At 37.9% G+C, this 23,209-nt stretch overlaps 1 protein-coding gene across 1 annotated transcript in view; it reads right to left on the bottom strand.

Annotated features, from left to right (window-relative positions):
• The window catches only part of LOC102387461 (ERC protein 2), a 500,449-nt gene that overhangs the window by 76,503 nt on the left and 400,737 nt on the right, over positions 1-23,209 (bottom strand). The window contains exon 7 of the mRNA XM_025211594.1: positions 1,504-1,641. Within this exon, the coding sequence (XP_025067379.1) occupies positions 1,504-1,641 (138 nt within the window). The remainder of the gene's footprint in view (positions 1-1,503; positions 1,642-23,209) is intronic.

The following is a 23,209-nucleotide window of genomic DNA, read 5'->3' as shown; positions in this document are numbered from 1 at the left end:
CCCTGGGCCTTCCTTTTACTCCCTATATATCTAAAGAACAATTTTTTGTTATCCTTTACTTGGGATGCCATCCTCAGCTCCATGGTAGCTTTGGCCTGTCTAACTGCCTCCCTACAAGTGCAAGCAGAGGAGGTATACTCCTCTTTGCTAATCTCTCCCCGTTTCCACTTTTTATATGCTCCGCTTTTAGTCCGCAGGCTGCCCTGGATTTCTCTGGTCAGCCAAGGAAGCCTCCTGGCCCCTTTCCCTCTTTTTCCTCGCATCGGGATTGTCTCCCTCTGTGCCCGAAGGATCATTTCCTTAAGGTACAGCCACCCTTCCTGGGCTCCCATCTCTTCAAAACTCCTACTCTGCAGTGCATCCTTGACTAATCGCCCGAGTTCATTGAAATCAGTTTTCCTAAAGTCTAGCACTTTCACCCTACTAGTTACCTTACCCACTCGACGTCTTATGACGACGGCTACAGGGTGGGGCTAAGGCCATGCTTTGTGCCCCAGGCTGCAGCAGGGATGGAGCCCACTGGTGCCAGAGCAAAGATAAGGAGGGAGAGGGAGGGAGCAGGCTTAAGTTTGGAGGGACATATGGGAGACAGTGGGGCAGGGACCCTAGGTTGCAGGTGGGGGCAGGGGGGCAGAAGTGGCTCAGAGGGATGAAGAAAGGAAAGTGGGGGCAGGGGCCTGAAGCAAAGTTGTCTCTGTACAAGAGACAACTTTGTCTTTAATCATCTTTTTGTCAGTTAGTTCATAAATGCAAAACTTGGGAACAGCTTATAAGAAAGAGTAAATATGTTAGCGTGTGTGGAGTAACAAACCAAGGTTAGCAGTGGAAGCTGCTGCCCCTGAGTACATGCGAAGTTTTACCTGTGTAAATATTTAAAACCTTCTGAGAAAACTGTCTAGATAGACTAAGTACAGTATAATCAAAAGAAACAATGAAGGGAACGCAAATAGAAAGAAACAAAAAATCATGCCACCGTGTTTGATTTGGAATGCTGTTTTGCTATATTTTGTATATTTAACATGGGGAATACCATTAGAAGATCAAATACTACAAAATAATAAATCTTTTTCTATAGTTGTGTTCTCCGTGCATAATTATAAGGTAAATACTACTAAAATATAAATACTGCAAAAGATTACACTTGTGCTTAAACTTTAAATACACAGGTCATCCCATTGAGCTCAAATATGTGAGCTGTCCCAAAAACCTGTGTTTTAGAAGTTAACTCAAAATGGAATCCTGATGCCACTAAAGTCAATGGAAATTTTTCTACCAATTTCCTTGGGTCAGGTTATTTATCTTGTGTGTTCCAATAGTAGCAAGTTAGGGGCATAAACCTCCAAGTTGACTCCAATTATTTTACATGCCAATTCTGTAACCTTACACAAACTTTCTTCTCTGCATTTGGTACTAGATAAGTTTAAGGAACCATCTTTTCTAGACACACTTCACCCATGTCACTGCGGTGCACCATATAACATTGAGTTACAAGCTAAACATTACCTTCTCTGACAGAGCTTCTTCTAATGTTGCTAGCGCTGTGTCTGTGTTACTGGAATCTGTCTGCAATGATTTCACTCTGTCTTTTAGATTGGTTAGTTGTTTGTCTTTATCCCTAAGTTGTTCCTGTAGATTTTCAATCTGAAAATAAAAACAGATCACAGTAGTCATCAATATTGTCTTATCATTCAAGTAGGGGACTGGGCCATAAGCCCTTTTAAATCACCTGAATGTGCACGTTTATGTTGCATCTCTCAGGTTAAACACTTAGTTTAATATTAATAATTGTATTAAAAATGCTGCATTATTCCAATAAAGTGGAGATGCAGATCTTCCATTTCAACTCCATCATCACTCTTCAATGTCCAAGTCATGTAAAGCCGATGTATTTAGCTCTATCCTACTTAGGAAATACTGGGGAAGATGAGGATGTAGGTAGAATGGTCTGTTTAAATACAGCGGGAAAGAGGGAAAAGAAGAGGCAAAGTGTCTCTAGGATTAAGGAGAGGGAAGGTGACTTCAACTTATTTATCCAACACTGCCCTCAATGACATGCAATCTTGACATCATTTTCCATTTATTCTATCTAGATGAGGTACCATATATTGGATGGTGCCTGTTAATAGCTATAGTGCTTGCCCCAGTGGGTACTCCAACATGCTATAAAAGCCTTGTCTCCGTGTACCCATATTCAATGTGGTATTCACACAGTGTTGACTGAAGAGACATTTGCACAGGAGACTGAGTGGAGAGAGCACTGATTGGCCACGGGAGCCACATCTGTGTACCTATGTATAATTCCAGGTCATGCTCTCTGTGACTGTATCTATTATGTACCCCTATAGAACAATTTACAAACTACTTGTGAGGTGTGGTTTATCTAAAATGTGTTACTGTTTAAACTGGGCGGTCCAGCGTCCCACCCTTAATCACCAGTTTGCTAGCATGAAGGTATTCTTATTGATAGGTAAAATTTTTTTCATAATATTTAAAGCAAATATATAGTAACAACATATGAAAGGTCAACTATGAGGAAAACTTATTTGTGTAATGTATCAGAATATCTCCATTTCCGTATAGGCATTGTAAAACATACTCAGTTCTCAGTGCCTACGAAGCTCCCAGTGTTCTCAAAGGGAGTCATGCCCACAGAAATATGGCAGGACCTGAGTCTGAAATAATGTGCCAAATCTTCTGTGCGCTTAGCAAATCCTGTACCATAAAATATTTTTGTAGGTAACTGATTTAAAAGTAACTGCATGTAAAGCTCTTTATATTATCAACACCAGCCTCTTAATAAGAAGAGCCTGTGACACGGATCAAGTTGAACAAGTCTGAAACATCACATTTGGCAAATAAACCATGTACTGGCAGGAAACCAGCCACTTTTATCCATTATCTATAGCCTGAGAACAAACAAGTTAAATTGCAGATTATGACTCTTGAACACTACTGGTAGCATGGGTATTCTCCTGAGGATTACATTACTTATTCATTTATAGTATGATTTTATTTCTCTCACTTTATTTCATGAACTTCTTATCTTAAAAGGAAAAAAAAACCAACCCCCTACCCCACCAACTCTGTATAAGCAATTTATTCATTCTGAAAATCTTAAAATGTCAAGGAGGAAAAGTAATACAACTTCAAGACATGTGCATTTAAAACATGTCTGTTCCAAAGAACTGTTGTAAAGGAATCACTTACAAATAGCACTTAATTAAGGGAGAGAATTGAAAAAAAAAAACCCCAGAGAAGGTAAATTTTCTTAACAGGTAAAATGATGCAGAACATGCAAACATGCACTAAAATAAAAAATGCACCAGTAGGCATAGATCCTAAATCATAATGGGTTATATCATAATAACTGGAATATGCACGCATCTGTACAGAAGCTTGCAATGTTGTGATTCTTGAATTCATAGTCTAGGAGAACGTGTGTCACACTATTCACTTAAATATTTCTTCATGTTTCTGGAAGAAACGAATTCTGGGTTATAACCCCAGCTCTAAAAATGACTCTGAGACCTTAAGAAGGCCACTTTACCTAATCTGCTTCAGTACAGCTGCTATATAAAACTGGTATAAAGAGAGTAAAAGCTTATCTTTGTGAATTCTGTCAAATGACAAGAAACCTTCAGAAAAGTATGCCTTTAGATAATGTGATTGTAGTGAGACACAAAATAGTCAGAAAAATGTTACCCCAGAACAAGACAAGTTCCATGCACTACTCTCAGAACTGAATTTCATCTATAACATGGAGGTCAGCTGTATTTTAAGAAATAAATTATCATCTATGGATGCTGAATTATGAAATTATAAAGGACAAAGGAGAACATACCCATGGTTCAATACCTACAAAATATACATGCAGACATACACGGAAAAGCAGCAGCTTTACTTTTCTGGCTGTTGTCTAGGTCATACCTCCATAGAACAATTACAATCAGGAATGTGACAAAGCTATGTCAAAACTAGATTAATGGAAACATCTCCATTTGTGCAACTGATCCTGTAATAGCAGAACCCTTGGTCATGTTTCTTCATTGTTATAATTTTATGTCTGCGCGCATTAATCGCAAAAATACACATGCAGAAGGTAGATATCAATGTATTTATGGCAAGGTTCACTAAGCTAATTAAGGATATGCTACACCTGGCCATTATTCAGGCAAGTAGCAGCCACCGGATACCACTGGCTGTTACAATTGATTACAGGGAACTTAATAAAGAAGCTGTCCAGGACCCTTACCCTCTTCTACTCCTAGATGAAGTACAGAGCTATTTGGCTGGTGGAAAGTTAAGCATGCAGCAGTGTTAATGGCTAAACAACTACATCTTTATGTTCACAAGACTTTATGCATATAGATACTGTCACTGAAGCCTACATGCTAAAGAAAGACACCCCTCCCCGCCCCCTCAAGTGTATCTCTTTGATCTACCGTTTCTTAAATATAAACAAATAGTTTAGGTACTTCATTCACTTTCAGACTAAAGTGTCTCCAAGAGTTTTACCACTTACCCTTTACAAGCAGTTTTATAAAACACTTTTTTTTCCTTAATACATTATAGATATGACTGGCCAAGCAACTGCCACAGATTTCCTGTCACTAAGTTACTACTGAATGTACATAAAGCCTAGAGTTTGTGGATTATTTCATGGCTATTTAAAGTCTTTATAACTAGAGGCTTATAAACTGTGGAAAAGAACTGCATAATTCTGAATAAATAGATATCCTTAGTGTTATAATGCTTTATTACAGTCATCTAGTGGTCCCAATAGACTACTTATACAGAACAAAAAAGATAGCTCTTTTCTAGCCTTTTATAGATGGTGTAAAATCCTATAACACAATGCACAGTAGCAGTAAAGCAAATAAAACTGAACATGGGAGCTTGTCAATTTATAGTAAAACAAATCAATCAGAGAAATGTGTTCTGACATTTTGTATAACAACTTCTGAGATGCTTAAGCAAACACTGGTTTAAAGTAATGTATTAATCACATTACCTGTACCCTCCCATTTTTAATAGGGAGCAATTTTTTTAACCTCCCATATGACATTTATTTAGGACTTGGAAATCTGGCAAAAACATTGAATATGATCAAAACTGCAAACACAATGATCCAGTGAGGCCTTAACCAAGGAAATGCTCCTCTCACATAATTGCAAATCAACCTCAAGGATGATCAGCTTGTTCCACATTAATCACTAAGGTCTAGCACACAGATTAATGCAGCTGCTCCTACATCATCTCTCATTAATTTAACGTTAATCTGGAAAATGTGCATTAAATATGGTATTCAAAATCAATTCAGGTGGAAGATACCAAATGGATCAGTGTTCCAGTTCTTATATGAAAAATATTACCTATCATGTATAGCAGATTTCAGTCCTCCTTCAGCAAAATTCCCATTTGTTCCAGTCAGCTTTCCTGCTTAAAAACTGCAGGATTAAAATCTCAATTCAGGAAATCATCTCTATTCATGACAGCACTTAAGCATATGCTTAAAGTTAAGCAAATATTTCATGGTTGTTCTTAATCAGGACCTGACTCCTTACTTTGACAAACTTCAGCAGCTGCACAAAGTAGACCACATCCTGTTTCTGCTGAAATCAACAGAGATTTTGCCATTCAGATCACATAATTGTGCCATACTTCATACATGGAAAACAATCTTTATCTAAAACACCTCAAAGACTTCAATGGAAGCAGAATTAGGCCATTACTACTGTAACAGCTGAATGGGATTTAAAGATTTTATTATGAACCTGAAGCCAGGTCCCCTCATTGTGTAACTTCACCCAGTTGAAAAGTTTATCAGAAGAAATTTGGTCCCCAAGGCAAAAAACAATTTAAGTTATCATAACAAAATTCTGTATTGGGACAAACCTTGATATTAAAAAAAAATCTGAAAGCATATATTTTAAGGGGGAAAAAAAGAAAAAAAAAAAATCAGTCAATGGAAGATATTACTGAGTTATCATTACCAAGAATAGAATAGAATAATTAAAGAAATCTAAATGGGGATAGTGGGAGGTGGAGGGGTCCTGACTTGTTTTCAGATATATACAGTAGGATGTCTGGGGGGTGGTAACCAGGGCGCCAATGCCAGGTTCTGACTTAAGGGTGTGCCACTTCCCCTGGTAGTCCAGCTGTGGACTATATCCCATGCCTCACCATCATCTAGGTGCAGAACTGCCCAGTTACACCTCTGCAGAAATATGTTCCATTTTGAAGGATGCCTAGGTCAATATGTCAAATAGTACTGTTCCAATATTGTACCATAGCTCAAACTTCTACCTCCCAAGATACAAAAGATTATCGCTCTGGGAAAGAGACCCTGACTTGCATTGGCTTTGTAGAAGGAGCATTTTCTGCACTCCACATATTTTCATCATTAGCAGTAGAACTGATGAGAAAATTCCAATTTTGGTGTGCAGATATATAAATATGCATAATAAAAATAGGGAAAATTGTGCCCTGATTGCCCCTTAGTGTCTTGAACATGTCAGGGTTAAAACTGAAGTCTCTACAAGCTCCCTTGCTTTTGAGTATTACTGGATCGCTAACCTCCCCAAAGGAAACTGAAAGGAGTCTGTATGTAGAAAAGGTGCTGGAAAGATATTATGTAGAACAACTCACTGCTATAAACGATCTCCAGTAATATTTTTGCTCATGTGTACATTTTATATAGCTACAGAAATAGGATATATGTGTTAATGAGTTAATAACTTTTTATTTTATGGCATGTGTATTAGTCACATCCAAGATTACATTAACTGGTACTCAGAGGACTGCACATCATGTTTCTTTACTTTCAAACATGTATTAATGATTCTAACAACTACCTCATGACACCCTGTGGAACACTTAAGTTATTGCACATTTCAGCTTCATCAAGCTATGTTCTCAAACAGAGAGGGGAAAAGCAGAAGAGTGTTTCCAAAAGCACGTAATCAATATGCAAAGTTGGGATCTGTTCTTTTATTATCCTCAGCCTGACCTACCCATTCTAGGCACCCTAAATTAAAGCACTTATTTCCTATGCACAGTGCTTATCTGAATTCCAAAGCATTTACACGATTTCCTTCCTCTTAAAACTAATTTTAAAATACGATCCAAGCCTTAACCAAGAAAACATGTTCTAAAGTACTACGGCATTTCACAAAATTTGTCCTTCAGAGGTAAGAAGAATAGGCAGCAAATTAAAAACATCCCTATTGAATCACAACTGTTTTAAAATAAACCATTCAGTGTATGGCCCACAGATAAAGTAAGAAGCACATGGAATGGTTAGATTATTTCTTCTACTTACACTGGATTAAACTGGTGTATATGAAAGAAGATCCAGGTCCAAGGACAGAACCTTTCTTTCAGAGGAAGGACAATACAGCCTGAATAATGATCTGTTAGTGTGTATGAGACGCTATGGTTACCCTGAACAGAATTCTCCGCGGGGTTAGAGAAGGCAATGGGGTTTAGTATTCTTTCAAATTAAACACTTACAACATAATAAAGTCTTTAATTCTTCTCAGGCTTTTAAGACTGAGAATGTTATGGTTATCTCACATTTTTAGAGAGAGCAGGATATGGGTGTTACACAGAAAAAAACAGAGGAAAATGATTTTATTATTTAAACGTCTCATGCTATGACTGATTTTTGTGAACAATCAAAAGCTTTCTAAACCTTGATTTATAACAAGTATCCTTAAATACTTTTCATAGGTATTGTAAGGATTTTTTTTTTAATCAGAAGTTAGTATTCAGCCTAGTTGAGCTGGTGATTTTATTTTCTGACTTGTACAAAGTTGGCATGGTAGGGCGTGCATTACCATCAAGATTTGACAGTATATAACCTCCACCTACCTTAGCTGTAGTGATATCATTCCATTATCTATATAAAAATAAATGCATCTACTCCCAATATTTCAATACATATGTGCATTTTACTAATTTTAAATGAGCAGTATTCCTAGTAGAAAAAGCATTATATGCTTTCAGCTAAAAGTCTTTTCTATTGGCCATCCTGTCAGTAAACTGCAAGTGCTAATCTTGTCACTTTTTCTGGGGACTGTCTCAGGAATGCTTCTTAACCACTCAAGGGATTAAATCAAATCTCACCTGCAGACAGGCATTTTAATTCTACAGAAACCTAAGATCTCCAAAGAAAATTACTTTCATTATCTAAATTAAAGCCAAGATATTGTATGTTGGAATTTGCAACGAAATAATAAATCAAAGAAAACTTTTTTATTTAAAATAATTTTTCCTTTAAAAATATGTATTATGGTGTTGTACAAGAGAGAATTTTTCATACATTTTCCCCAAGGCCTTCTTTTAAAACTTCTAAATCTTTGCTAAAGTAATTAATATAGCCTAGTATATTTTCTACTTGGATTTGGATCTGTTGGGCTTTAAAAGGCTGAAAGAACAAATATTTGGTAATACAGACTCTTGGAGTTTGTTTGACTCTTCTTAGTTTCTCTAGACCCAATTCAGTTTCTGAAATTTGTATCACATTATGCCAGGAATCATGCATGTTCCAGGAAAGTAAATTAATAAAATGTAACATTAGTTTAATTTAAGTTTAATAGCAAAACCCCAAAACAAACAGAACTTGTAGTTATGAAATCTTTTCATTATTTAGTAAAATGCATATATATTTGAAGAAACCAAATTCCAAGCAACATTTTGCAAATTTTATAACATTCTAATGAAAACAGTGAACACTGAACAGAGCCTGAGAAAGATTTAAGAAAAAAAATATTTGCACAATAGAAAAGATATTCCTAGAAGCAAACAGAATTTCAGGGTCCCCTCCTTCCATCGGAGATATGCTCCGTTCTACAAGGAGTGTTTTTGTTGTTTTGAATGTTAATACTGAGAATTTTAAACCTCAACATTCATTCTCCAGCCTTTACTCCTTCCCACAGAAACACATGTACATATGGAAGAATAGAAAAATCAACTACTAAGCTGAAAAGTGAACAGTAAAAGTAGTCTAAATGCAAATACCCAACATGGCTATTTACACACAATTTATTTTTTATTGGTTAGTATGACTCATGGTAAATGTTCTGTCTCATACAGTAAATGGTCCATTGCAGACACATCTCAACATATTCCCAAATCTGATACCAGCAAAAAAATAGCTCTGAGTAGTCTAGCACAATGGAGGCATTAAAAGCTACAGAGCTGTACTAACGTCTATGCATTCCACAACTTAAAAAAAATACTGTAATAATATTCTTAATTAGCATTTTCATTTAGAATTAAAGATTTCTCTCAAAAAAATTGGGGGTTGTTTTTTTCTCTTCACCAAAACATATTGAAATAATATTGCTACCTGTAAGGCAGAGAGCAAATGGGATAGTTTTTGGAAAGCACCATTTGATTTATAGCCAAAAATGTCTCTCAGAATGAGGCCATCATCAAGTATAAAATCAGTCAGAAAATATTTTAAATATTGTATTAACATATTTTATGGTAACTATTTTACATCCTGAACTAGTAATAAGAAAAAAATAAGTTTGCCTCCACAACCCTGCCTCAGTTTTCATGTCATAAAAGTTACATTTTTATTCCATTTGATTAGGGCTTTCATTAACAAAATGTTTTCATCATGCACATCTTTTGTTTGACATTTCATAGTTGTCTGAAACACGGGCATATACAGATATATATAAATTTGCATTAGAAATGTATTTAAAATAGTCAAAATATATACATAAAACATGTTGATAACAACATTAAAATAAATTAGAAAAGTACATTCAAATACAGGATATTTCTTAGAAAACTGAAAGATGCTATTTACAAAGTAATATTTTAAAAGTATGTTTTTCTGCTTGCAATTACATGTGATAATTAATCTTTTACTATTCTTATGTCTTCATCTAGAAACTAAGAAAATGGTCTTCACATCTTTTCAAAGTGTGCTAGCACTTCCTTGAATTTTGTATGAATGTCAATAACAACCATAGTTTTTGATCCATTCATCTATGGAGGGAAGATTTTTGTCCTTCTATTGTCCTTCTGATCAGATTCTATGCCAGCACTTTGCTACTAAGCAAGAACATTTTCTATACATTTCTGAGATTATTTTTAACTAAATGGTGTCCCCAGCAAAGCTATCATAGGGCCCAAAGGGATGCTTTACCCCTAGAGTTCCTCCTGTCCTTTCCATTGAAGGCCCCTCCAGAATATCAGTGTTTTAAGGCTCTTCAGAGTTATGTAGAAGTATCAATTCTATAATGTCAATAGAAGTATGAATTACTAAAAGCAAATCAGTTAAATTCAGAGAGTTCACTGCAATCCATTTCATCCTATAGTCCAATTTGTCTCCTTCTAACAAAACATTTATATAAGGAATATCTGACAGAACCTGATAGAGTTGTCAGGCAACTATTAGGTGAGGTTATGGAAGAGGTCGAGTAGACAGGGACATGGACCTCTCAGCTGAGGAGATCCTCAGGATCTGAAGGGAGCTAAAGATCAAAACCAATGGAAGCAACAGACATTCACAGAGCAGATGTGCCCTCTGTATGGTTTTGTTGTCCCTAACTTCCTTAGACACCAGTTTTTTTTCTCATGTAGTCTTAGTATTGCAAAAAATGCTGTGCCAAGTATTAACCCTCATGTTAACCTGATGACAAGAGACGACAAAAAGGCAAGAAACAAAGAAAGGACAAGAAACAAAGAAATGCCTACACTTGCCCTCTTGCTTCTTTTTATGGTACTAATATGTTTAAATATCAGAAAAAGTACAATATAGCTACCAAGAAAACATACTGTATTTACATTAAAAATTCTTTTCTCGGACATCTCCTCAATTATGTATTAAAAAATAGGACAACTCATAAAGGTGATCGAAAAATTCTATTATTTTTTTTGTGATTTTTTTTACTGTTTTTTAACTATTTTCTTTAAGAGATTTAGTAATTTGGAAAATATGACAGTTTTGAAATCATTAAGTTATAGCCCACTTTTAGCTGATTCATCTTTTACCTTCATCCACCCTTTCCCTCATCTTATTCTTTGCCACCCTTATTTGTTGCACCTTGTCTTTAATTAAGCTCTAAATTCTTGGGGTATAGAAAATGTGAACCTTTGAGTTTGTGCCAGTCCCTAAGCAACATGTGGCCCCATTAGTGAGAGACAGCTATCAGCATGTATAGTTCAAAGGAAAAGGCAATGTGATGTTTATGGCTGACCCTATCTTATAAGGTTGAATAAGCAAAGAAAAGATGAAAGCAGTGACTCAATATTGTTCTTTTACACATACAAATGCTATATAGTCTGCTTAAGTACAAGACTGATATAAGATTAGGACTCGACATAAAGCCTAGAACAAAGTAATAGCCAAGGGGACAAATTTTGCTTTGGTTACATACATAGCAACCCACTGTCTTAAATGAGTTGTATTTTATCTCTTCAGGAATATAAAAAAGTTGTATTAGTTGCCATGTACAAAAGAAAGAATTATAAGAAAAGGAATTTTCACTAAATACATCATTCTGTATATGTAAAGTGTGACACCCTTAAGGACAAGAAGACTGAGCCAGAGAGAACTTTTTCTTTTAAGTGATCACTGGGCAGAATTTCATTTTCAAGTACATTAAACAGCCATTTAACAAAGATGCATTACCTGTCTTCTATTTTTTTAAGCACTCAGTATTTTCTAAGTTCTATCTATGGCTGCTCTCTCCATATTCACTTCTAGCAAAAGAAATCTATTTCTGCATTCCGAACTAACATACCACAAAGCTTACTTTAAGAGTCTTTAAACATTGGTGCTTTCAGCTCAATCTCCGACACAATTAATCTTCATTTGTTTAGTGTCTATTGTTGAAAAAATACTGTGTAGCCCCTTCTGTATATCACTCCCATGTTAACCTTTTATTGCATTTATTTATAGATCACCCAAGTGTACGTGTTCCTGTACCAGAATAAGAATAATGCAGACTATTATGCTGTCCCAAATAGCTTGCTTTTTGGAATGTTTGACAATGTAGAGCAATACAGTAATGAACAAACACTGTCACTAGCTGCCACTGAAAGTTTATTAGAACAAATGAAACTTGGTATAGAGGGAATGATTTTTTTCTAAGAAATAGTTTATTTAACAAGAAATTCCATTCTAGTCTTGCAAAGCAAGTCACAAATTCAACCCAAATTCACCATATAGCTTCAGCTAAAATTATTTTCGCTACTGTTGCTCACAGATGTTTATCCAATAGTTTAGTGGTTCAGGAACTCACCCAGCAGGAACTCACCCAGGATGATAGACCCAAGTTCAATTTCCAACTTGATTTGGGGGATTTGAACCTCAATCTCCCACTTTCCAAGGGAGTGTTCTAATCACACAGCTAGAGGGTATTCTGGGACAGTGTACTCACTAGGCGTGTCTCCATGAGATGCTAAGTACGCAGTAGCTTAATAATATTATGCAGTAGTGCATAACAGCATGAAAAGTGCTAATACACTACTGCACAGTATTATTAGACTACTGTGCAGAAGCATCACTAAAAAGGCATGTGCTGGTGCTACTGCACAGTAATATCAGTTACTGCACATTAATTTAGTACTTGATGATACAAGTACTCAACTTAATTCAACATAGTAACTACTGTAAATTAATGAATGTGTAGACGCACCTACTCTCTCCTCCTGATATTGTTCTGTTGTGAATAAAAAAGCAATTGCTGAAGAAGAAACTTGAACCTACATACCTGGAATCTCCTTACCACTGTAACCACCAGATATGACAGTCATTCTTACTCTTTGGTTCAATGAGTATTTATTTTATACAAAGTGGATTGGTTAAAAGGAGTGACTGGGAGTGTCACAGAAAACAGTATAGCTAGTGATTAGATCTTGAATCACATACTTGCTTTGAGTCAGGCAGATAGTGGATTTGTACTCAGGACTCTAACCTATCAGATAAGTGTCCTCACCATGAGGCTTTATATTTTCTTTGTGGTAGCACAAAGAAACGCAAATATATCAGTTCAACCCCCCTACCCCCCAGTTATTTTTTTTTTGGTTTGGTTGCCAAACTGAAAATCACGTAATATTTGCACACAACTACCTTAATATACATTCCTCCCTGCCTAGTCAAATATGCTAGTACACCACTTTAAACTAGCTCTGGAAAATGCAAAGATGAAAGTGCATAAATGAGACAAAGCAATCAAGCGAAGAGTAAAAGCATGGAGGAGTGTCATACAAGGTGACAGCAGAGATACAGATAGATGGAAAGTGCAGGGGTGCTCAACTTACAGTCCATGGGCCAAATGGTGCCCACAGAGCCTTGGAATCCAGCCCACAGTGCTCCCAAGAGGCAGGAAATTTGGTGGCAGGAAGCAGTGGCAGTACTGCCAGCCCTGCACATGGCCAAAACCATAAATCCAGCAGGGCAGGTAGGAAATGAGCCACAACCCTACCCCAACATGGCCAGATTGGGGTTAGATCACACCCCCTTCCCTCTGCACAGCCAGATTAGAGACAGGCTGTGTCCCCTTCTTATCACAGAGCTGGATCATGCCCCATCCCCTGGGGCAGCTGGTTCAGGGCCAGCTCATACTCCCTTTACCACCCCCCACCCCCTTTACCACATGGCTAGGCCATGCACCCTTCCCTCTGCCTGACCAGGTTGGGGCTGGGCCAAGCCCCTCCCATCACAGGGCTGGACTAGCGCCAAACCAAGCCCCCTCCCACTGCAGGGATGGATCAGGACTGAGCCAAGCCCCTTCCTGCCATGGGGCTGGATCAGGACCAGGCTGACCCACTCTACACAGCCAGATGGCACCTGCTGTGGGTCCACCAGCTGGATCCAGCTCAGGGAGGGATCAGGCACTGCCCATCTGGCCTGTTGGCCAAAAAGCACCACTGGACTACAAAACATGTATGTACTCTGAAAGGACCAAAAGCCAAATTCTATATACAAAAAAGTAGGGCAACAACAGACACAAGAAGAAGATCTAGTCAATATTTTGGGGAAAAATAGTAATCAGTGCAACAATGTTTTCAATTGAGTGGGAAAGAAAGGGGTCAGAGAAAAAAGCCCCAAACTAACAATTGTAGAAGCGAAGACAGGAAATGATCAGAGTATAGATTACTGTCTTATCAGTAGAGATATACAGCATAGGGACATTTTTGTAGCTAGTGTAAGATGAAAGAGGAACTGGCTGTAAGCAGAGAGAGAAAGAATCAAAGAAGATACATACATTGCAAAACTGGGTGATGGACAAGATAAAACAGCTGCCGACAGGAACAGTTACAGAATAGAGAGGAGGATTTAGGATGAAAAGCCAAGCTTAGTATTGACACCCTATGCCTGTGATGGCTGCAAGTCCCTAAAGGAAACATCAGACAAGTGGATGCTGAAAGGTAGAGGTGCAAGTTTCCAAGGATAACTGAAAGAAGTCAGTAAAGTAGGCAGAACACCATGAGAGAGAAGTCTCATAGGAGGAGAGAAGGAAAGAGTATGGAAAAGTGGGGAATAAGAAGCATCACCAGTGCCACATATGTGTGACAGGATCAAGGAAAATATGAACAGTTGGAATTGGTCCAGAAAAGAACACATCTACATATAATTATTTTGAGCCAAATTTCTTAAAGAAACTCTTCAAACACCAGATGTAAAAGAAACATTACAGTTGTTCTTCTTTGTTGGGATAAATTTATATTAACTCTCCTTGAAAACACTCACAACTCTGAGGTATGAACTGAAGAAGTAAAACCTAAAATAAACCCTAAAAAGAATTATTATCCAATGGACTATATTTGAATGCTTATATATTTATCGTCTCTGAGAAAGTCTCCTTCCCCACTATTACCAGTGAAACAAATCCACACTAAAACAAACAAAATAAGAAACATCATCATCCATACTATACAAGTATGTCCTAAAGTCAGCAAATGTATGAATAACTGTCTACAATCAATGGATATGAAAACTACAGTAGCAGTAAAAGTAATATCTGGACAATCAATAAACCCATCAGTGGACTATGGTTCTCTCTCATCCATCATCCACTAGGTACATCCATTCAATGCCTTGTTTAAGATCTGTTGAAGTCTAGGTGGCAACTGACCACAAGAGACAGAGCAAGAGAAGTCCATTATTTGTAAATGTTATGGTTCCATGGGTTTAAAAAGTCATCATCAGCTACCTAATGTTAAGCAACGCCCATGTCTTTTTGTTCTGAACTTTAAGTTTTGCAAATCCCTCAGAGAGATGTGGAGGTCAGTTTCCCAAGCAGGCATTGTAAATCCCATCCTTCCACACCAGATAGCAGTTGTTGCCGAATATGCATAAACTCCACATTTCTAAATGTAACGATAACAATAAGAGCATTTTGAAAGACTTTATTTGATTCAGATGTATGTTATAAGCAGAACAGTTTGCCACCAGGTTTCAAACACCTTTAAAAAGCTGATAATTTAGAATTAATGTTGTTTTCTAAACTCAAATGACCTATCCCATCATCCATTCCAAATACTATATTCTTAATTTGGAGAAGGACATATAAAAAAATTAATACAGAGAAACATATATTTTAGGAAAATAAACCTGCCTTTACTACCTCAATAAGTTCATTATGAGCTAAATTAAACCACAATGGTAATGGTAGAGTGATGTAGCTGTGCTTTTTCAGGAATTATGTGAGTGGCAAAGAATTTTTGGGTGATATCTTTTATTGAACCAACTGTATAGTTGGGATAAAGTTAGACAAGCTTTTGAACACAGGGCATTCTTCAACATTCTTCTGCTCAGACCTGAAGAAGAACCCTTGCCTCTTGCATAAAACCATTATAAAATTTAACTTCTAACAAATAGTTTACTAATCAGAAGTAGAAATAAAGCACACCTCTTGCAAATTTTTTAGGGGAGGGAGGATGGGTATCATAATCTTCAAAATTTTTTCCAACTTTATTGGCATAACTAGGTAAAGAGAAATTACTGTTGCCTCCTGATATCAAGCCTGAACCTGCTCTCAATCAATTGGTGATCATCAGGAAAGCCTACCAAAATTATAGACCATCTCTGAAATAGAACTAATAATTCCCTTTATGTTTTTATTAGTAAACTTTCGTAGACTTTTTCTAACCAGCTAATTCCCAAATGATTCCATCTTTTACAGATAACAAAGAATGAATATTTACCTATTTAGGATTTTGAAGCAGTCACAGGGCGTTCAGAAAGAAGAGTTTGGCTGCTGAGTTCCCACAGAACAACTAGGAAAGAGGAGGAGAAAGCCAGAAGGAGGCTAGTTCTGGAGCTGCCTTGGGAAGGGAGCTCCTCAAGCCAGCTGACACTTTTACAGGGCCATAAAAGCTGGTCAGGGGGCATATCGAGCCAAAAGAAGGAAAGGCTGTCCAAAAGAAAAGAGCTTCTGAATTTAAAGCCTAGCTTCTGTTGCCAGACTCCAATTGAGAAAGAGCTGGAATCTAATCCTAAATTTAACTTCTCCTAGGAAACTGGCCAAAAAAAAGCCTGAGATGATAATATCCACTCACATATCTGGAAATTCTTATTCTGTCTCTCACTTTCTTTTGTGTACCAATAAATTTTGTGAACAAAGCAGCTTGACTCTTGGAAGCTTCTAAGCAAGAATCACAAACCTATCTGATAATAGTTGAAAATTTATTACCAAATTTATGAATTGCAGTAGCACTAAAATTGTAATAGGTGTGTTCCAAATAAAGACAAATCCAAAGTGTTTACAACCCAATTTATATTATGTTACTTGGATATATGAAGATCTACATGTAAAGATCTTTGGCTTTGTTCAAACTCCTCTGGTTTACGCGTTCGAATAACATGTTCTGGGTGTGTATAGATATGGGATGTAATATATAGGATCAGTTTCACTGTGTTAGTTGGTACCAAGTAGAGGACACTGGCTTAAGCAAAGAATGTTCAAACAGATTTTGCACAGCATGCTTTATGCTATTTGGCATGCAAGCCACAGAAGCATCTGGCCTTGAATATGCACTAATATAAACCCATATGTTGCAAACAGGCTACTATATATATGAAATTTTATATAAATCACTTATGATAGACAGGTCAAATCCTTTTTGCCTTTATTACTTGTCCATTTTACAGGGTACCCATTTCAGGTGCATTACAAAGGAGCTCAGGAAGAAATGATAACCACAGCGAAGAATTTTGCTCCCAAAAAAGGATAGAGGTGCAGATAAGGTTTGTGTAGAAATACCAGGAAGAAATGGGAAGGGAAAGGATGGAAGATAACGACAGAAGCCTATTGGGCATTTGAGCTGATGGCTGCAGAGGGTCTTAGAGATGGTTCAGTTATCACTATTCCATAAGGGAGAGAGCAAGAGCCAATTTAGCAGCTCTGTTATGTACCATTTTCCACAGCAATATGTTAGATCACATGAACATGCCAGCACTAACATCTGAAGCGTATATAAACTGTGTACAGTACATACAAGTAAGCATAACTTGCAAAAGTAAAAACCAATCTATTCTAAATGCAGACTGTGTTTTGTGTTTCTAAAGTGACATAACTAAGAAGCACACTATTGATAGTACATCAGTTTAAGTAGACTAGTATTTAAATGAAAGTTCAATTTTTTCCATGTGGTAATTGGATGAGCTAGGAATGGATGCAAACAGGAAAATATTGGTTTTTTCTACTTCCCCACCAAACAAATCCATAACCAACAGTAGGGCTGGATTTCCTCCTAGGGCTCTTCTGAACTTTAGGTAGGAATCTAACATATAAGTAGGATAAGTAGGATACTGTACCACTCCATGCAGCACCCAGGGGGAGGGAGCAATCACTTGAGCAGGGCACAGGGCTGGGACCTGACCCTGACTGGGAGAATTCCCAGCCCCCACACCACAATCACGGTGCAGAGGCTGGGGAGCTTGTTCCCTACCTAGCTCCATGATTGTGGAGCTGAGAGCGTGTTCTCTGCCAAGCTCTGTATTCATGGAGCTGGGTAGGGAACAAGCTCCACAGCCTGTTCCCCACCCAGCTCCATGATCACAGAGCTGGGTAGGGAACAGGATCCCCAGTCGCCACCAGCAGGAAGCTCCCAGCGCCAGCTCCACAGTCATGGAGCTGGCGCTGGGAGATTCTTATCTCCCAGGCTGCAGGCAGCAAATTTACTTGCAATTATCAAGATTTACTGCATAGTAAGCATGTGCACACGTGCTTATTGCACGGCAAATTATGTTACTTCACAGTAAAGTGTCTCGCACAGAAATGCCCACTATGTTACAAACCCATTTAAGCCAGACAACATAACATTATAGTACAATTGTAGCAAATTCCTAATGTATGCTTACTACCACATACTGGGCACTTCTACATAAGACATTTACTGTGCAGTTGACTAATTAACTGCATAGCAAATGTCTCAGAATCTACACGTGCACCCCTATTAAAGCGCACAAAACTAATTAACTCGGTAGCAGAGTAGGACTTGTAAATGTAAGTCCTAGATGCTGAGCTAGTTGGCTGGGGTACATGGGCTGACTGCTGGCTAGCCCCACGCTGAAGAACCCTCGTGCCCCAGCCACAGCACATTGAGCCCAGTCAGAGCAGCCCCAGGCTGGCAGGCTGACCCACAGGGCTCAATGTACTGCTCAATGTGCTGCAACCCGGCTCAATGTGCTGCTGTTCAGGTGCACACGTACACTGTGCACCTGGGAGCTTCCCAGGAGCAATAAACTGCAGAGCAATAAGCCCCACAGTTTATTGCTGCCTGTTAATGACATGTGTAAATGCACCCACTGGGAGCATCTACACAAGTTATTAACGTACCTCAATAAACTCCAGTGAAGTTTGTGCCAGAGTTTGCGCTGGGACAGAGGAGCCCCTGCCTTGCAGCAGGCTGGGGGGGTCAGCCCTGGGCTCCAGGTGGTACCATCAAGCGGCTGAGTGGCTGGCTGGGACACGAGTGCTGAACTGCATAGCCATGTGGCTGACACCCCGAGCTTGCTGCTAGCCCGGGGCTGCTCCACCCCACCTCAAATTACTGCAGTACTGGCCCTGTACACACATGCATTTCTGTGCAGTAAATGACTCTGCCATAAGATAGTTCTGTCAGGGACAGTACTATCTTAGGGCAAAGTTAATTAATTTCCTGCACCCTAATACTGGCCCACGTGTAGGTGGTGACGCTTTAATGCAAAGCTAATTAGTCAACTCCTCAGTAAAGCACACATGCAGACACACTCAGTATGATTAACTGAGTTAGAAATCTTTGGCTATAAATTACATTTTGTCTGTAATTATATACTGTCTTGTATAGGTAGGTTTGTAGCACTACTCAACATTGTTAATATATTGCATATGGCTTGATGATGTTTAAAAAAGAATAAATAATTACCTTGAAAAATAGGTAGCCTAATGTTCTATAATTCTTATGCAGGAATATAGAGAACGTTCAATATTTGCTCAGTATTTACAGTATCTCAGCTAAATCTAGAGGTTATAACGCATAGAACACAGACTTTTCACACTTGAAAGGAAAACACTGAGAACCAAGTTCCTTCAAGTTTGTGTCATCTGAAATCCTGAATTACATACATGACCCGACAGTCTGAAAGCGTCTTTAGTAACTTCTGAAGGCCTTTTAATTCTACACTTGTTCTACAATATTTTGAATAAAATCCCAGTATTCCCAACAGGATTTATGCACATAAAATAAATAATAAGTGCTGAGAATGTAGTCATGTTTATTGATCCATAGGTCTACAACTAGGGTTTTTTAGGGGTGGGTGGGAAAAGCATTTTTCAACAGAAAAAGAAGGGAGTTGTATCACATTGAAATGCAAATAAAAAAAATGTATAGAGTCAGCCCTTCAGCTAGTGTTTATATGTATACATCTATGAATTCAGCAGAACAACTGAGTATCTTGTCCTTAATTTCTGAAGAAGCTTGTAAGAGTCAATCTTATTTACCTTGAACAGCTTTATCTGCGTTTTTTTCAAAGGAATGTTAAAAAAAAGTGTTAAAATCATAACAGAGCCTATTAAACAAACACACATAATTAAAAGTAAATAGTATACTGACTCTGACACCTTTCATTCTACTCTGTTGACAGATGCAGATACTTTTATGTTAAGAACAAAATGATTTACTTACCTAAAAGGAGAGGGTAGTATGAGGTTGCTACAATACTGGTGTCTTTTTTTAAAGATGCTTTATTCCCAGTCATTCAAAATTAACATATGGTCAATGTAGGCAGGTTTATATCACATTGAAATTATGAGTTGAAGTGTTCCAAATGTTCATCAGAGGCCTATGATTCTTGTTGCTATGAGATGTAATTTAATATTTGCAATACAGCAGTACAAAAGACAATGCACATATTGAATTGCACCATTAGTTACTCCAGGCCAGACACAGACTTTCTATGTATAAACTATCAAAGAACCACTAAACTTAAACTGAAATGTTAAACACAGCAACTTGGATGTCTTTAATCAACATCTGTTGAACACTTTGAACCTCCCAATAGCTGCAAAGGTAACACGGTAATGCTCTAACACTATAAATATCTGACTGTGAAGTAGAAAAAATCTGAAATAGTTCTGTGGTAAGGACAGATGTTATTCATGAGAAGGGACATCCATTTTTTGCCTCTCTCTACAATCTTTAATAAGGTAAATACAGAGAAAAACAAAATATGGATGTCTCTTCCCACTAAAAATAACCTGAACACAGAATTAAATATGGATGATTCTACATATTGGAAACACCTTTCTCTTTCTTTGTCTATGTAACTAATTCTTATTCTAACTGATGGTATTAGCAAATAAGCTCATTAAAACGTTATAGTGCAGTCTCAAAAATTTTCTTTTTTTTCAACAAACTGCTTATTACATTTTTTGGCATCATTAATCTACATTTGTGATTGATTATCCTGTACAGCTGTAGCATGAACTGAACTAATGTAGTTAATGTTAACATAGAGTGTAATAACAGTAAAATATAACCATGTTAGTCTTGTCCTGTAAGCAACTTGAAAACTCCATTTTGTATCCTTCTGCTTGACATAAGTGAATGAACTCTGCATAGCCTTTATGTATGAGTGTATGTAAAAGGGTGAATGGTGAGAGAATGGCATAGAGACAGGAGGAGAAGATTCAACTGTTTATGTAAGTAACAAGGCACCAAATGTAAGTTACCAACCACTAACTAACTAACAAACGGCTAAATAATCCCTTTGAAGCTCAAAGGCACAAAGGAGATAACAGAAGAAAAAATTCTGCCAGACAGGCAACAAAAACACTACAAGGCTAAGATAAGCTGAAGACAAAAGAAGAACAACCACAAAAACAGAAGCTGGGTATGGAAAAACCCCAAAGTACTGAAACAAAGGATGCCAATCCCTATAAAAGAACACATTGAAAATGCCAAGTTGGGTGAGTCTCTTTCTCTACTGCTGTTTCATTGGAGCACAGATGCATCTGTTCACCCCACTCCGGCTGCTATTTTTAAATCTGCTATCTTCAAATCATCATCATCTACTGAATAAGCCCGGGTTGGCCACCCTGGGCTGATATTGAGCAACTATTCCTGGTAACTATATCTGGTGTATGTGTGAATAAAATGGTTGTTTTGTGAACGTGTATGCCTGTGTGTAATGATGTGTATGATGATTTGTGTGTGTTTGTATGAATGGTGTGCCTGAACCTCTATGCCAAACTCATGTAATCAATAAACGCGGCGCCTTGCCGTATCCCCCTTTATAAAGTCTCGCTCATGATTTAAGCAATTGGCAATTTGTGTAATACAGCCAGGCGTGTATTCACCCAGCTTTCTTAAAGTATATTTATTGTGGAAATTAAGAGACAAAAAACCTGTTAGACCAGCTCCTCTGGCAAATACAAGACAGTACGTTACAGTATGCAATTGTTTTGCAACTGTTGGATAACAAAGAACACTTTTACACATGCTCCAGTGGTGGGAGGGGGGGCACTTTAGAGCAGCTCCAACAGCTGCTTTAATTAAAATGCCTTCGCATCTCCCTGGATCAGTGCCCCCGCACTTAAAAATGGCAGCAGGGGCACTTGAACTAAAGCTCACTTTAAGAGCTTTAGGTCAAGTGCCCCCACCACCATTTTTAAGCGCAGGGATGCTGATGCACAAGACACATGAAGCTGCTGGAGTGCGGCAATTGCCATGCTCCAGCAGACTTGCTTAATCAGGCCTGCTCTGATGCGCTGGAATTCCAGCACTCGTGTATAGGAATCCAAAATGATTAAAGGTCAGGTAAATGAAATCACATCGTAAAATATACCGTGTGAATGTTCAGTAGTTTTGATGATGTAGGCAAACCTGGTAAATGTGCACAGTTGTCTTACAAGGCTAAACTAAGCAGGACTCCCAGAATGCTTGGCTGTTCCAAGTAAGAAATGTGGCTAAACAGTACAATAGGATGAAGTGGCATCTGCTGTTTTGTGGCCCCTTTACCTTTATGGATGATACAGTTGTTCTGCAAAACAAAAGGTAAGTAAAAGAATGTTACTCAAACTACAGAAATGGAGAGGAGTTCCTGACATTCAGAACCACCACTGAACTGTTTCTAGAAACTGTTAAAGGAGTAAACACAGTCAGAAAATAATGGAATAATGTGTGTAACATGATTGGATTAAAAGGAAAATTCAAGGAAGATACAGTGTATAAATACATAAAGACTGGATGAGAATAAGTAAAGTGATGCAGTACACCCAAAAAAAAGACACTCTATGAACAAATGCTGGTCCCCTTTTTATGAGATACAACCATGAGCCCAGTGGTGACTGAAACAGGTCTATCTTCAAGCTATTGTAATGAAAGGTAATAACGTATTGTTCCAACAGGCTATTAAATAGACTTCATTTCAAATTGGGTGCAGACTACAACCGGAAATATTTCATCTGATTCAAACTCTCCCAAATCTCTCAGAGGGAGTACTTGCATGACACCATCCTTTGGATAGAAGCAGACACTGCCGAGTCTGTAGACAGCTGAATATATGAGATGGGTAGAGAAGAGCAAGACAAATCATTCTAAGCCCTCTTTAGTGTGATTTGTAGCCTGGGGCTTAGGAAAGGTAACCATTCTGCTCCATACCCACAACAGGTAGAGAGCATAGATTCATAGATGTTAGGGTCTGAAGGGACCTCAATAGATCATCGAGTCCGACCCCCTGCATAGGCAGGAAAGA

This window comes from Alligator sinensis, unplaced genomic scaffold, assembly GCF_000455745.1.
Source record: "Alligator sinensis unplaced genomic scaffold, ASM45574v1 scaffold1308_1, whole genome shotgun sequence".
NCBI lineage: Eukaryota > Metazoa > Chordata > Crocodylia > Alligatoridae > Alligator > Alligator sinensis.
Note: the sequence above shows the minus strand (reverse complement) of the source record. Positions and strands in the feature narration are given on the sequence as shown.